Source organism: Medicago sativa, chromosome 6, assembly GCF_051527215.1.
Source record: "Medicago sativa cultivar Bolivia chromosome 6, Bolivia_mono, whole genome shotgun sequence".
NCBI lineage: Eukaryota > Viridiplantae > Streptophyta > Magnoliopsida > Fabales > Fabaceae > Medicago > Medicago sativa.
Genome location: NC_140754.1, coordinates 14,238,404 through 14,250,922, shown reverse-complemented (window position 1 = coordinate 14,250,922; position 12,519 = coordinate 14,238,404). Strand labels below are relative to the sequence as shown.

Here is a 12,519-nt window from a genome sequence, read left to right as displayed (position 1 = left end):
AATTAGTGTATCTCAATTTATCCGACTATTCTATTAATTAATATTAAGAACATTTTAATAAATAAAACTAATTTTATCATTGAAATAAATATGATTATTTTAAAATAAAAAATATGCACAATTAAAATGGGATATAAAATAAGAGGGGGAGAACAAAAGAAGAACAAAAAAACATACTCCCTCCGTCTCACAATAATAGTCTCTTTAGCATTTTTTCTTTTTCTCAAAATAATTGTCACTTTAGAATACCAATGCAGCATTTATTATTATTTTCCATTATTATACCCTTATTTATTGAATTTCATCAAACTTAACTACTCCACTAACTACAATTAATAAGGGTATTTTAGTAAATGATGTTAATTTTACCATTGAAATCAACACAATCAATCATTTCCTTAATAACCGTGCACAAACCTTAAACGACAATAATTTAGAGACGGAGGGAGTACAATAAAGCTGAAAATTACAATTGATGCATGATTATTTCTGCTCCCTCAACCGCTCCCTGCAGCATCAAATGCACAAGTTATAAGATATTACCCAAAATGATATAAACAACAAACTCATTTTCTTAAAGAAAAATTAAAAGCAATATATATTTTACATGTAAGAGAATTGTTGCAAGCTGTTCACTATGTACCAAAGATGATTTGAGGTGATAGTATTAATTATTAAGCATTAAACATCATCAAAAACAAGAGAGAGTGCTTCGTTTATCTATAAAAGAAAATTATTGGCGATACCTCAACCTCATATCACAACTATATCACCAACCTCATCATCTTCTTCATCTTCTATCTCATATTCAAAATCCAAAAAAGTAAAAGCAACAAATAACAAAAAAGAAAACGATCACAAAACCCAAAACCCAAACAAAGCTCGCTCACTGAGTCACTGTTACGTACATTCTCATTTCACATGACAAAATCACATGCTTCATGCATCAAAGCTAACAAAAATCAAGATGTGAGGTAACGTGGAAACTTTCCTGGGAAATCTCTTATTTTATTTCCCTGGAAAACACCATGTTACTTAAGTTCTTGAATTTTTGGAACAAAAACTATGTGTTTTATCCATGTACGAGATGACCTTCATAAGATTTTCCAGGTGGTGGGTATAAATTCAAGTCAATATTTCCACACTTTTTTAATTGTTGCATTATTTTTTTGGAGTAAAGATCCATTTTAATTTCTGAGAAGAATTGCAACACCCACTTTAATCTCTAAATAGTATAAAAATATTTTAGTCTAGGTCAACATCGTAGTTCCTACCATCTTTCTAAAGGATTAAAATGAGTTTTACTGATTTTGAAGTTCTTTATAAGTTTTTTGTTTAACCAAATAGTTAGTGAACAGAATTTCATCCATTAAAATAAAATAAAAAAAGAATTTCATCCATTAAGATTTTTTTTTTTAAGTTTTCAGTGTCTTTTTTTATATATTTATAAAATAAAATGTAGCTTTCTTGAAAAAAAATTAACCATAAAGAACTTCAAAATAATACAAAAAATATCACCTTTTCTATCTTTGATCTGTCCTTTTGATATATTTTATAACAATTACTAATAGTAATTAATTAGATAGTTATTTTTTGGTACAAAATTAAATAGTGTTTTAATTTAATTAAGTAATGTTAGGGAAAGAAAAATAATTGATTTCAGTGTCCTATACTTACTCGGCTATAGTTAATAATTTTTATGTTATTTACACATGGAAGAAAGAAAAGAAAGTGTCTCGTGTAATATGTTTAACTACCACCTCATGTTTGGTTGAAACAAAATGATATATATTAAATAAAGAAATGAAGAAAGTATGACATTTACATGAATTTCACCTAATAAACGAATGAGTGTTGAAGAGAGCAACTAATGTTTCGAAGGTGGCCGCGCAAGAGGTTTACGAGGAGCCACAAATTGATGGACTAATATATCACTCCTAGGAGGTGGTAGAGATGTGTTTCTGATGATTGGTTTTCTAATGGTGGGGAAATTATTCTCTTAGGGTGAGGTTTAGTAGGTTGTTCCAACTATGTCTTTAGAAAGTTAAAAAAAATAAATTATTCTAATCTGAAATGTCCCAATATCTCCCATTGTGCAAGCTTGGCATACATTTTTGGCATTAATTAAGAATGTTATCACTTGATGCATGTCAGCTGAACTAGAAAAAGACGACATATAATCTAATTGCCGTCTCAAGAAAAAGACGACATCCATGATTTTATAAAATAAATCATATAAGAAAAAGAACTTGTCATTTTATTTTTTAATTTTTCATTTGTCATTTTAGTTGTTAATGACTAATGTCTCGTCTTTTATATAGAACTCACACTTCAAATTGAATGTGTATTTAATATGTCCCTTACGTGTTGGTGTCGGACACTGACATATGTAATTACATTCAATCAGTTATATTTTTAAAATTAAAAACAATCTCTATATATATGAAGAGGTTCTGATTTATCAAGTTATTACTAGTAGCGATTTCGTACACTTGTCAAAATGTTATCAATTTCCTTATTACCCCACTAAACCACTTTTATATCCCCCTAATTAACAAGTGGAAGCTCATCTTCACTTGTTTACTACTATAAATTTAGTGTGACATAGGTATAGTTAACCCACCACAATAGTACAATACAAAATAAACAACATCCTTAATCATCTATATACTCATTAAGCAAACCATATGAAGCTTGTTTTATCACTCACCCTTTTCTTCCTCATATTTTCTTTCATCACCAATCTTTCATTAGCTTTCTTAAATGATGAGCAAGTATTGGACACAAATGGTAACCCTATCATCCCAGGTGGTGAATACTACATTTTTCCAGCAACTCAAGACCCCCATAAAGGTGGACTAAGACTAGCAAAAACCGGCGATTCAAAGTGTCCTATTACTATCTTGCAAAATGAAAATATCACAGGTTTACCGGTGAAATTTACCATACAAGGAATAAGCAATGGTATAATCTTGACAGGTACTGACCTTAAGATTGAGTTCACTAAGAAGCCTAATTGTGTTAAATCATCACAATGGTTAATGTTTTATGATTTTCCTAATTTTAATGTTATTATTGGTGCTTTTGATTCAGACATTCCTGAAATACTTTATGGCACATTTTATATTCAGAAATATGAAAATGCTTATAAGCTTGGATTCTGTAATGATGATTTTGGGAAACAAAATTGTCTTGATATTATGAGATGGAATAATTCCAAAGATGGTGGATCACGTTTGCGTATGATTTTGAAAGCTGATCAAGATGTCCAAGACCCTTATCCTGTTGTCTTTGTTGATGCTCCTTCTTTTGAATCTGGAATTCTTATGGATGTGAGGCTTTGAATTTTAGAATAACTAGAATGCATTGAATAAGTTATGTAAATATTGTTGTTCCTATGGTGTGTTCCTTTCTCGATTTAGAATAAGGCGACATCAAGGCTACCCTTGAAGAATTGTATGCAATTTATCTAACAATCAAGGATATGGATCCCCTCCTGCTATTTTCTCTCCTGCAGTCTCTCCTGCACTATTCTCCTCCCTTTGATTAATCCAACGGATCAGTAATAATGGCAAAGCAAATATTTTTTTTTTTGACACAAAGCAAATTAGGAGAGAGATTTGTGTGCAATTTTTGTTTTCTTCTTCACTGTCCTGCTGCTCCGCAGAGTTCCCTATCTGCTATCAAACTCTTCTTTTTCATCTCTAACAATTCTCATCTTTATGTTCTTTCTCTAAGCAGCTACAACAATTCTCATCTTTATGGTTTGTTCTCTTTACAGTTTCAACTTTCAATTGTTTACATCCCAATTAAGAACACACTCTTTACACCCCGCACTGAACCATTCAAAGTGATAATGTTTTGCAGATCTGAAATATACAACGTTAACGTATATAATCTAATTTGATATGTAATTAATAATTTATCCTTTCATCATTCCTTGATTTTTTTTTTAAGAATACTGCTTTTGAAAAACACAAGAATGGAGGTATAAAGCTTTTGCCTGATGATAAATTATTCGCAGACCGTCATCCATAGCCGCCTTGTGTGGTGAAGTAGAGATGAAATAAAAAAGGTCTTGTGAGAGAAAGTGATGTGAATGGACCTTCTTTGACTGTCCCGTTATAGTTGGTTTTCTCTTATTAACTCTCTTTTAACCAATGGATTGATCAAACCGCTGAGAATAGAGCAGGAGGGATGGCAGGAGAAAATAAGGCTGGAGAGGATCCAAATCCAACAATCAATGATAGTCACATATGCATGATTAAGTTTGGGGTTATGCTGACCGGTGTCTCGGAGGCACCAGTTAGCATTTCCCTTGAGTTTGTAAGTGTTACCGACAAATTCAAAAAAATATCCACAAATTTACTTACATGGTTAATTTTTATAGATTGATGGTTCAACTATCCACAATTTCATCAAGTATGATATAATTAAAAATTAATAAAATATTTGCTCATGCTTTGTTGGTATCGATCTTGTACTCTATTTTCCACCAAATTTTTATAATGTATTTAATTGGGAGATGGTAAAAGACTTTACTGCTTTGTGGTTTCATTTCATTAAAATGGGGAAAATAATTAAAAAAAAAAAGTTCATGTCATTTCAACATCCAAATTCATTCGATCCAACACATTATTTCCCCTTATTCTATCTTTTGAGAATTGCCTAACTTCAAAACGACACAATCAAAATAACTCAATGCCATGCACTAAAGGATTCAGGATCGTCTTTAATTTAAAATCAGAGTAAGTAAAACATTTTGAAAGCATTACCAACAATACAATCTGAATCAAATGTCACATTTTATAAAACAATATTAGGCAATGAGCTTTTAATATCAAATCATGCACTGCGAAAGTATAAATTAGTGTTCGAGTATTCATTTCCCATGGTAGTATCATTTACAGCGGTGCCCAAACAAAAGAAGTAAAAATACATAAACACAAGACACCACAAGTAAAACATTTAAGCTGATCCTTAACTCTGAACTGGGATGACATGGTACAAGATCCCACCAATGGCATCAAGCTTGACTGCCAAACTGCTACACCACCAAAGCCTTTGCTATTCCCGCAAAGCACACTCCCTATTTGGATATGGGGCAAAGCCCGATCCACGAATTAATGTAAAGGGTCACGATCTAATAACAACATAATTACAAAAATACTGCAGGCATATATACTATCATGGTAAATGGCATCAACATAAACATTCCTCACACAAAATATAATGATGCACAATTAGCCTAGCAAATGCAGACTCTACATGTGTGATACAACCTCCACTGGCCTATCACATGCAAATGATTCCGGAATAATCCACTCCGCAGAGGGTAAGAAAGTCTTGATTCTCATAGATTTAAGGTGGGTTCCTTCACGGCAGTCCACACCCCGCGCGTCCGTGCGTCTCCACAGACTACCGCGTACTATAAGACCCGTGCGTCCAACGGACTAACACGTACCATGAAATGCATGAGCATATATTGTCCACTCAATATGTGCAAATGCAACTCTTATACATCATTCAACATATGTAGTATAAAAACATGCCTCAACTGGCAGTTCACATATTATCTTTCAATTCATATCAAACAACATTTCTTAAATCAACATGCATTTCATATATTTATTCACAAATCATATGAAAGCAACGCACATCAACATATCATAATCAAGTTGATTGCAAACAAATCCCACACTGGGCAAACACATTCACTTAACATATTATATTCACAATACACACAATAGCACATACATCATCCAGGCATTTAAGTAACTATGATGTTTAAGAAAGTGCCCCTTACCTGAGCAAAGCATTCCTTATAATGTACAGCTCTACAACTCGTAAGCATCTACCTTAGGAACGTCTCTAAACCCTCGAGCTAAGTATCCTAACAGATACAATAACTTAGGTAAATACCGGCTCTAAAGCTTCCTACCCATTCTAGGTGAAACCTTAGCAATTCACGAAAATACGATCAACTTCGATATTTTCTAAAACATAAATAAAATATTTTCCAACACGACATTCGTCTCAAAATCCTTGAAAATAATTTAAGTCTTATCATGACCATAAACTTTCCAAAAATGAGTCCAGGGAACTCTTTCCCATCAAAAATTTTATTTCAAATACTCAATTATACAAAATATTTTGTTCTCAAGACAAAATCTCAAAATAACAGTGTTTCTAAGACACTTCCAAATACTTCGATGTGAGACCTTAAAATCACCCAAGGAAATATTTTCTCAAATACTCTAAGTCTTCTGAGAGACCTTAAAGATTTCCAAACAATTTGACAAATACTTTTCATGTTCAGGTGAATCCCAAAATGTTATACCCTAATTTTGGACCTAAAAATACTAGCTCAATTCTTCTTTTCTTGCATTTCAAGTCATTTGAATTTGTCCTTGATCAATTGCACCTTCCTCTGCATCTTATTTCAATGTTATTTGCAAAATTCATGAAAAAGGGTATTTTAGTCATTCCCTGCATTCAACTCATTTTAATTTTTGAAAATTGTTTGAGTCTCTTCAATTGGTGTGTATGAGTCCTTGTTTCAATCTCATGTCAAAATTCATTTCAAAAATATCAGTTGAGTCATTTTTTAGTCAGTTTAGCCCCTAGGGGCATTTTAGTCATTTCCTATGTTAAATTTTTTTTCAATCTTTGAAAAGTTGTCCCTGAGTCCTTTCAATTGGTTTGAATGAATTTTTGTTTAATTCCATGTTAAAATCCATTTCAAAAATCACATTTGAAGTCTTTGAGTCAGTTTAGCCCCTAGGGGCATTTTAGTCATTTCCTGTGTTAAAATTCTTTTTAATCCCTAAAAAATTGTCTCTGAGTCTTTTAATTTGCTTGTATAAATTCTTGCTTTATTTCCCTGCTAAAAAACCGTTTTAAAAATCGCATTTGAAGTCATTTCGGGTCAATTTAGCCCTAGGGGGCATTTTGGTCTTTTTCATGTATTAAAACTCTGTTTAAATTCAAAAGTTTGTCTCTGAGTCTTTTCAATTGGTTTGAATAAACTCTTGCTTTAATTCCTTGTTAAAAAATCATTTTAAAATTGCATCTGAGTCATTTTTAGTCGTTTTAGTCCCTAGGGGGCATTTTGGTCATTTCACATAAAATTTCGGCAGAGGGAGGTTACTTTAAAGTACCTCATTTAAGTAGTTGGTTTGTTTTAGTCCGTTTTGTGTCTTTTATTGGTTTCACTTTACGTTGTTTTCCATTTACCAAATTTTAATTCAATTTTATTTTAACTTTTTCATTTTTAGTCCTAAAATTCCTAAAATTGCATTTCAAGTCCTCCAAGTTTCGAAAATTACACTTAGGTCCTTCTTTTCATTTTATTTTTTCTTTAAAAAGTCTCTTTCAATTTATATTTTAGTCCTCTTAAGTCTTAAAATTGCATATTAGTCCAACTTGTCAAAATTGCAGTTCAGTCCCAAAGATTTAAAAATTGCAGATCACTCCATAATTCATTTTAGTCCAAGCTTAGTCCAAGGGCACGTGGCAATATTTTATTGGGCAGAAGGAACACTTGGCACCTATAAAACAGTGCCAACTCAGGTCAAAGTCAGAACAATCACCATTCCAGAGAGGCCAACTCATCACAAACATAGTCACCGTTCTCTTTTCCCACGCGCCACCCTACCAGAACTCTAACAAACTTCCTCCGTCACTGAAACCACCGTAACCGTTTCAGATTCATCCAAAACAAACACAATTTCACAAATTCATCACGAAATACACAAAATCAACGCAAGTTTCCAAAGATCGAAGCAAAAATACTTTCAATTCAACAAAAAATGTTCAAATTCAGCAAGGTTCTCAGGGATTACTTGCGTAATCTTCATCATTGAACCGTAAAACTTCTTCCCGCAATTCAAGCGTAGGACGCGATCACAGGAAGAAATTTGAAGAAGAGAAATCGAAGAATCAGAGAATACGAAGAGAAATCTGCAGCAAAAACGGTTCAAAGTTCAATTCGATCTAATCCAAAACCCTAGGGTTTCGAATCGAGTACCAAATCAAAGAACAGCAGTGAGAGGATCTCAATCGAAACGGTTTGGGTTCAGAAATCAAGAGGCGAAAGGAAGATCGAAGTATTCCATCGTCTTCTCCCTTTTTCCAATCATCAACAAGTAAACACGTTCAAACTCCTCAGTTTTTTTCTTTAAAATACATCAGCGAAGTCAGATCAAAGCGAAACGGTGTGGATCTTCGTATCTCTCCTCGTTTTTCTTTGAAAACGTTCGTAAATAGAGGAAGAGAAGAAGATTCACATCGTAAAACGAACATCAAAGCATCGTTTCAACTTGTTCTTCATCAATCTCAACATAACCGAACCCTAAAAGTGTAGATCTAGGAAGATCTACGTTTCTTTTGCAAAAAATAATGAAAGATTCAGATAGAGGACGAAGAAACGAGTGTTACGGTGTTTTTTAGTTCTAAAGAAATGTAAGTTGCATGTTCATCGGAATCTGGGGGTTACGGCGGAGAAGATGAAGTTTCCGACCAGCCTTCATCCTCTCCGACGAGCCACTTGCAGAGCTCTTAGAGAGAGAGAGGAGTTAGAGAGAGACAAGAGTGGGAGGAATGAAGAGAAAACCGGTTCCCTTGTTTATATAGGGGAATGAACCGAGCTAATTCGCCTGAACCGGTCTGGTTCATCCCCAAACCGGTCTTTCCCTTCATCACCACCCTTGATTCTTTGGTTTGCCACGTGTTTGTTTGTTGTGCGTTGATCTTGTGCGCCAATTTTGGTCTTACCATGCGCTGCGCCCTTTAACCGTCTGATCTAGGGTTTTTAGGATCCTGGATCAATCCAACGTCCCTGATACGTTTGGATAGTCCAGGATCCGTTTCCCCTTTGGGCCTGGACCTCTTTTCATTTTTCCTTCGTTTTTCTTGCTAACTACACCACTGTATCTTGCTGTTTGCACCCCTGTCTCATCAAAAATCTTGTTAAAATTCCTAAAAAATTTCCTATGTGTTTTAGTATATTTCTTGGTGTTTTTTTTGAATGTTTTGCACAATAAAAATTGATAAAAATATGCATGATATTACTTGTGATTGGTTTGTTTTTCTTGAGAATTTTTGCTAGGTTTTGATGTGATATTTTGTTAAAATTATACATGTACTTGTTGTGTAGTTTTGTGATGTGCTTGCCTCTGATTTGTATCTCTTTTTCTACTTGTTTGTGAATGTGATTTGCCAATTTCTTGTGTTGCAAGTTATGTGAAAAATAAAGTGTCAAGTATGTCTAAGATACATCATAATTCTTGACTTGAATGTGTCCTCGTAATTCTCACTTTATTGATTACAATAAAACCTTTAGAAAATTGTCATGATGTGAGGATTATAAGTCATATACTTGTCTTGACATTATGGTAAATTTCAAGTGTACTTTGCCACTTTTAGGTTAGGAATTTCATTAACTTTTGACAAGTTTTAGCATTTCTTTTGCTTATAATTTTCAATTCCTATTAAAGTTGATAGCGATCCCCGGCAACGGCGCCAAAAACTTGATAGCGATTTTCGCAAGTGTACGAAATCGTTCAAGTAGTAAAATTAAAACGGTAAGACCGAGTGTCGAACTCGAGGATCGCGTTATACTGCTGAATAATATTTGTGACTTAATTGAACAAAAAGGTATTGAATTTGTTTGATTGCAATAATGAAAATTAAGCAAAATAAAATTAACTTGAACTTTATAATAATAAAGTTGTCAGGGATGAATTTCACTAGATGACTATCTTGAGTTAACAACTTGAATATGACTATTGAATCGATTCACTACCGAATTCTCTAATTTATTATTGCCCTAATTCCTCAGTGACAGAACCATTAATTCTAAAATAACTCCTAATTCCTTAGTGAATTTAAGATTAGAATTAAGCATGAATGAACAAGAATTCGTAATTGGTTTCAAGGGTTTGCATCTATTCCTAGATTACAAAGGCAAGAATTTCTTATCTCAAAGCGTTTATAAATTCAACTTCCGTATCACAATATAAACCGTAAATCAATTTAAAGACGGCCAGACAATAAAAGCATTAAGAACAGAGATAAGAAAAATGATTCAATAAACTTCTTCAATAATCAAATTAAAGTCATAGAACAAAAGTTGTCATCTAGATAATCTCATCCCTAACAATTGAGAATCTAGCTACTCATGATGTTTATCAAAAACTAAAAGAGAATTGAGAATTACACATAAAATTAAAGTTGACTGATGATCAAAGTCACTTAAATCACCCTCCAATTGATCTCCCAATGGTGCCGCCGCAACCTTTGTGTTGTAACCCTCTTTTCTCCTCCGATTTCCCACTTCGTCTTCTTCTTTTGTGATAGCTTATATACCTCTTTTTCTCGGGCAAGGATCCTCTCCAGTGGGCTTTTAACTGGATATTGTCCAGTGAACATCCTGACCCTTCAATTGGTTGTGACCGCATGTGGAAATGGTGAAATAGTGGTTGTGATTTCACAGGAGAAACTGTACACGGGAGAGGATCTGCTCCCCTTTTTCTCAAGTTAATTACGTCATCCATCATTTGTTTCCTCCAATCACATTATTCTTTCATGTACATGTGTCTTATGGTTTGTTGTTGTGGGGCCACATGAATAAAAAGAAATAAGAAAGGCCAATTACAAATCCCACGTGCTGACCAATGGGAAGCACACTTGAATTCACCAAAAGGGTAGTAGAGAAATTGTTGCGCACTTTGCTGGAAAATGGTCATGTGCCTTGAATTAATCATCTGTGACTTTTGGAGTACAACTTCACGTTATCAACTCAACCTAAAAAAATAAATAGAGAACAAAAACTCCAAGAATTTGTTTGGTCAGCGAGAATTTAAAACACAGATGAATAACACAGCTGAACATTTCCAAAATCCTTTTTTTCCTCAGTTTGACTATAAGAACACTATGAATTGATTCAACTTAACTTAAAACTACTTAAAAATGAATGTAAAAATACGAACTATTGAAGAATTATCAACCACAGTCATACATTAGTATATATAAAAAGATATCTAGCCATGCGACCCTTTTATTTCAAGTATTAAGTAGGAAAGCGTGAGAAAACAACTTATTACCATGCTAGGCTAAGTTTACGGCTAATCAAAGGAAAAGAGAGGGAACCATTTTACCTTAATTTGTAGTAAACACCCAAGACTCTTTGTTGACATCCAAATAGAAGTAATGGAACTAGTGAGCCATGGATTGAGATGCGTAACTTTTTCTTTAAGAATGAAAGGATGGTTTGGTATACTTATTTATAAGGAAAAAATGAAATTGAATTCTAGCCACACGAATTAGGAGAATGGCCTGGCTTACTTAAGTCAACACAAGTATTATAACCCTTCCTTAATTAAATATTATATCTAGTTAAATACCTAGATATTTTTGGTTTCGGTCTCAAAGTTTCTACCGACCTTGTCTCAAACATTTTAGAGCTATCTCTTTATTCAAAAATCAGTATTCATTCTTTAATATTTTCTTATAGGAACTTTTCTCAACTCGCGGGTATAATATTTCTAAATTCCCAAAGCGAATAGTAAATTCCCTGGATGAATATAATGACTCTCAAGGTCCATTAATATTTCATTTGCAGGCGAATTCATATTTGATTCTACCCGAATTCCCAAACTCGCAAAAATGCTCAACAAGATTAAGAAAACACATACTCATGCATTCCCCTTAACTCAAGTCACAAAAGCATAATCATTCTTAACAAACATCATGAAAATCATACTCAATCACCCAGAATAGAAAAACAATATATGTGAGTCAATCCTAGACCTCACATAATCTAACTTGCTCTTCAAGTTTCCATTCAAAATAATAGTTTTGGAATCAAAATAATTTTTCGACAAAATGTCATTTATTAACAAAGAAAACATCATAACAAAATACAAAGCCCTAAATTTAGTTGCAGCTAAATTATGGGTCTTACAACCCGTGTCTCTTGCACACACCGATATGATACCAAATCCAAACATGCACTATAGAAGTTGGTGGTTGAGATATATTTGAAATCTTTTCAATTCAAAAATTATTTAGTAGATTTTCTAGAGAAGTGAGAAGTGAGATAGGGTGTAAATGACTACATGTTTGTTGAACGGTTTGGCTAAATGGTAAAGTGATAGAAAAATGTTTTTTTTTAGGAAAGATAGAAAGATGTTTTTAAATGTAGTTGGTGTGTGATAGTGTTGTTGGCGGTGGGAATATATAGGAAAAGGGATGGGGAAAATCTACCCACTAGTTCTGTCCTTGGATCAAAATTAAGAAATAACTATTTTGTTTGGTAAAGGTCCCCAAATTTTATAACTATAATATCAAAATAAGTTTTACATCCTTAAAATCAATGTTGATCATTTCAAGAGTTCATTACCTTAATGGATAGTATTGAGATAAGTATATGTCCCCAAAAACCTACTAATTAAGGTAGTACTGGTGTATCACGTTTGTCCATAAATGTCAAGACCAAAAACCTTCTCAAAAGTTAAA

General features: G+C 33.2%; 1 protein-coding gene and 1 long non-coding RNA gene across 3 annotated transcripts; one reads left to right on the top strand and one right to left on the bottom strand.

The window, feature by feature from the left end:
- Positions 1-2,601: 2,601 nt before the first annotated feature.
- On the top strand, positions 2,602-4,403 carry LOC146913061 (kunitz-type trypsin inhibitor-like 2 protein). 2 transcript variants are annotated; one of them, XM_085716315.1, is made up of 2 exons: positions 2,602-2,979; positions 3,094-4,403. In XM_085716315.1, the coding sequence occupies exons 1-2, from the start codon at positions 2,688-2,690 to the stop codon at positions 3,342-3,344; spliced, it is 543 nt and encodes a 180-aa protein (XP_085572441.1). In that variant the 5' UTR covers positions 2,602-2,687; the 3' UTR covers positions 3,345-4,403. The 2 variants fall into 2 exon arrangements, with proteins under 2 accessions (XP_085572441.1, XP_085572440.1); XM_085716314.1 differs by having other exon boundaries at positions 2,606-4,403.
- A 385-nt stretch (positions 4,404-4,788) lies between these two features.
- LOC146913060 (uncharacterized) lies at positions 4,789-11,295 on the bottom strand. The gene is made up of 3 exons (XR_015013255.1): positions 11,160-11,295; positions 5,807-5,893; positions 4,789-5,089 (listed from the first exon to the last, which is right to left on the bottom strand). It is a non-coding gene; the product is annotated as an uncharacterized LOC146913060 (long non-coding RNA).
- Positions 11,296-12,519: the final 1,224 nt, after the last annotated feature.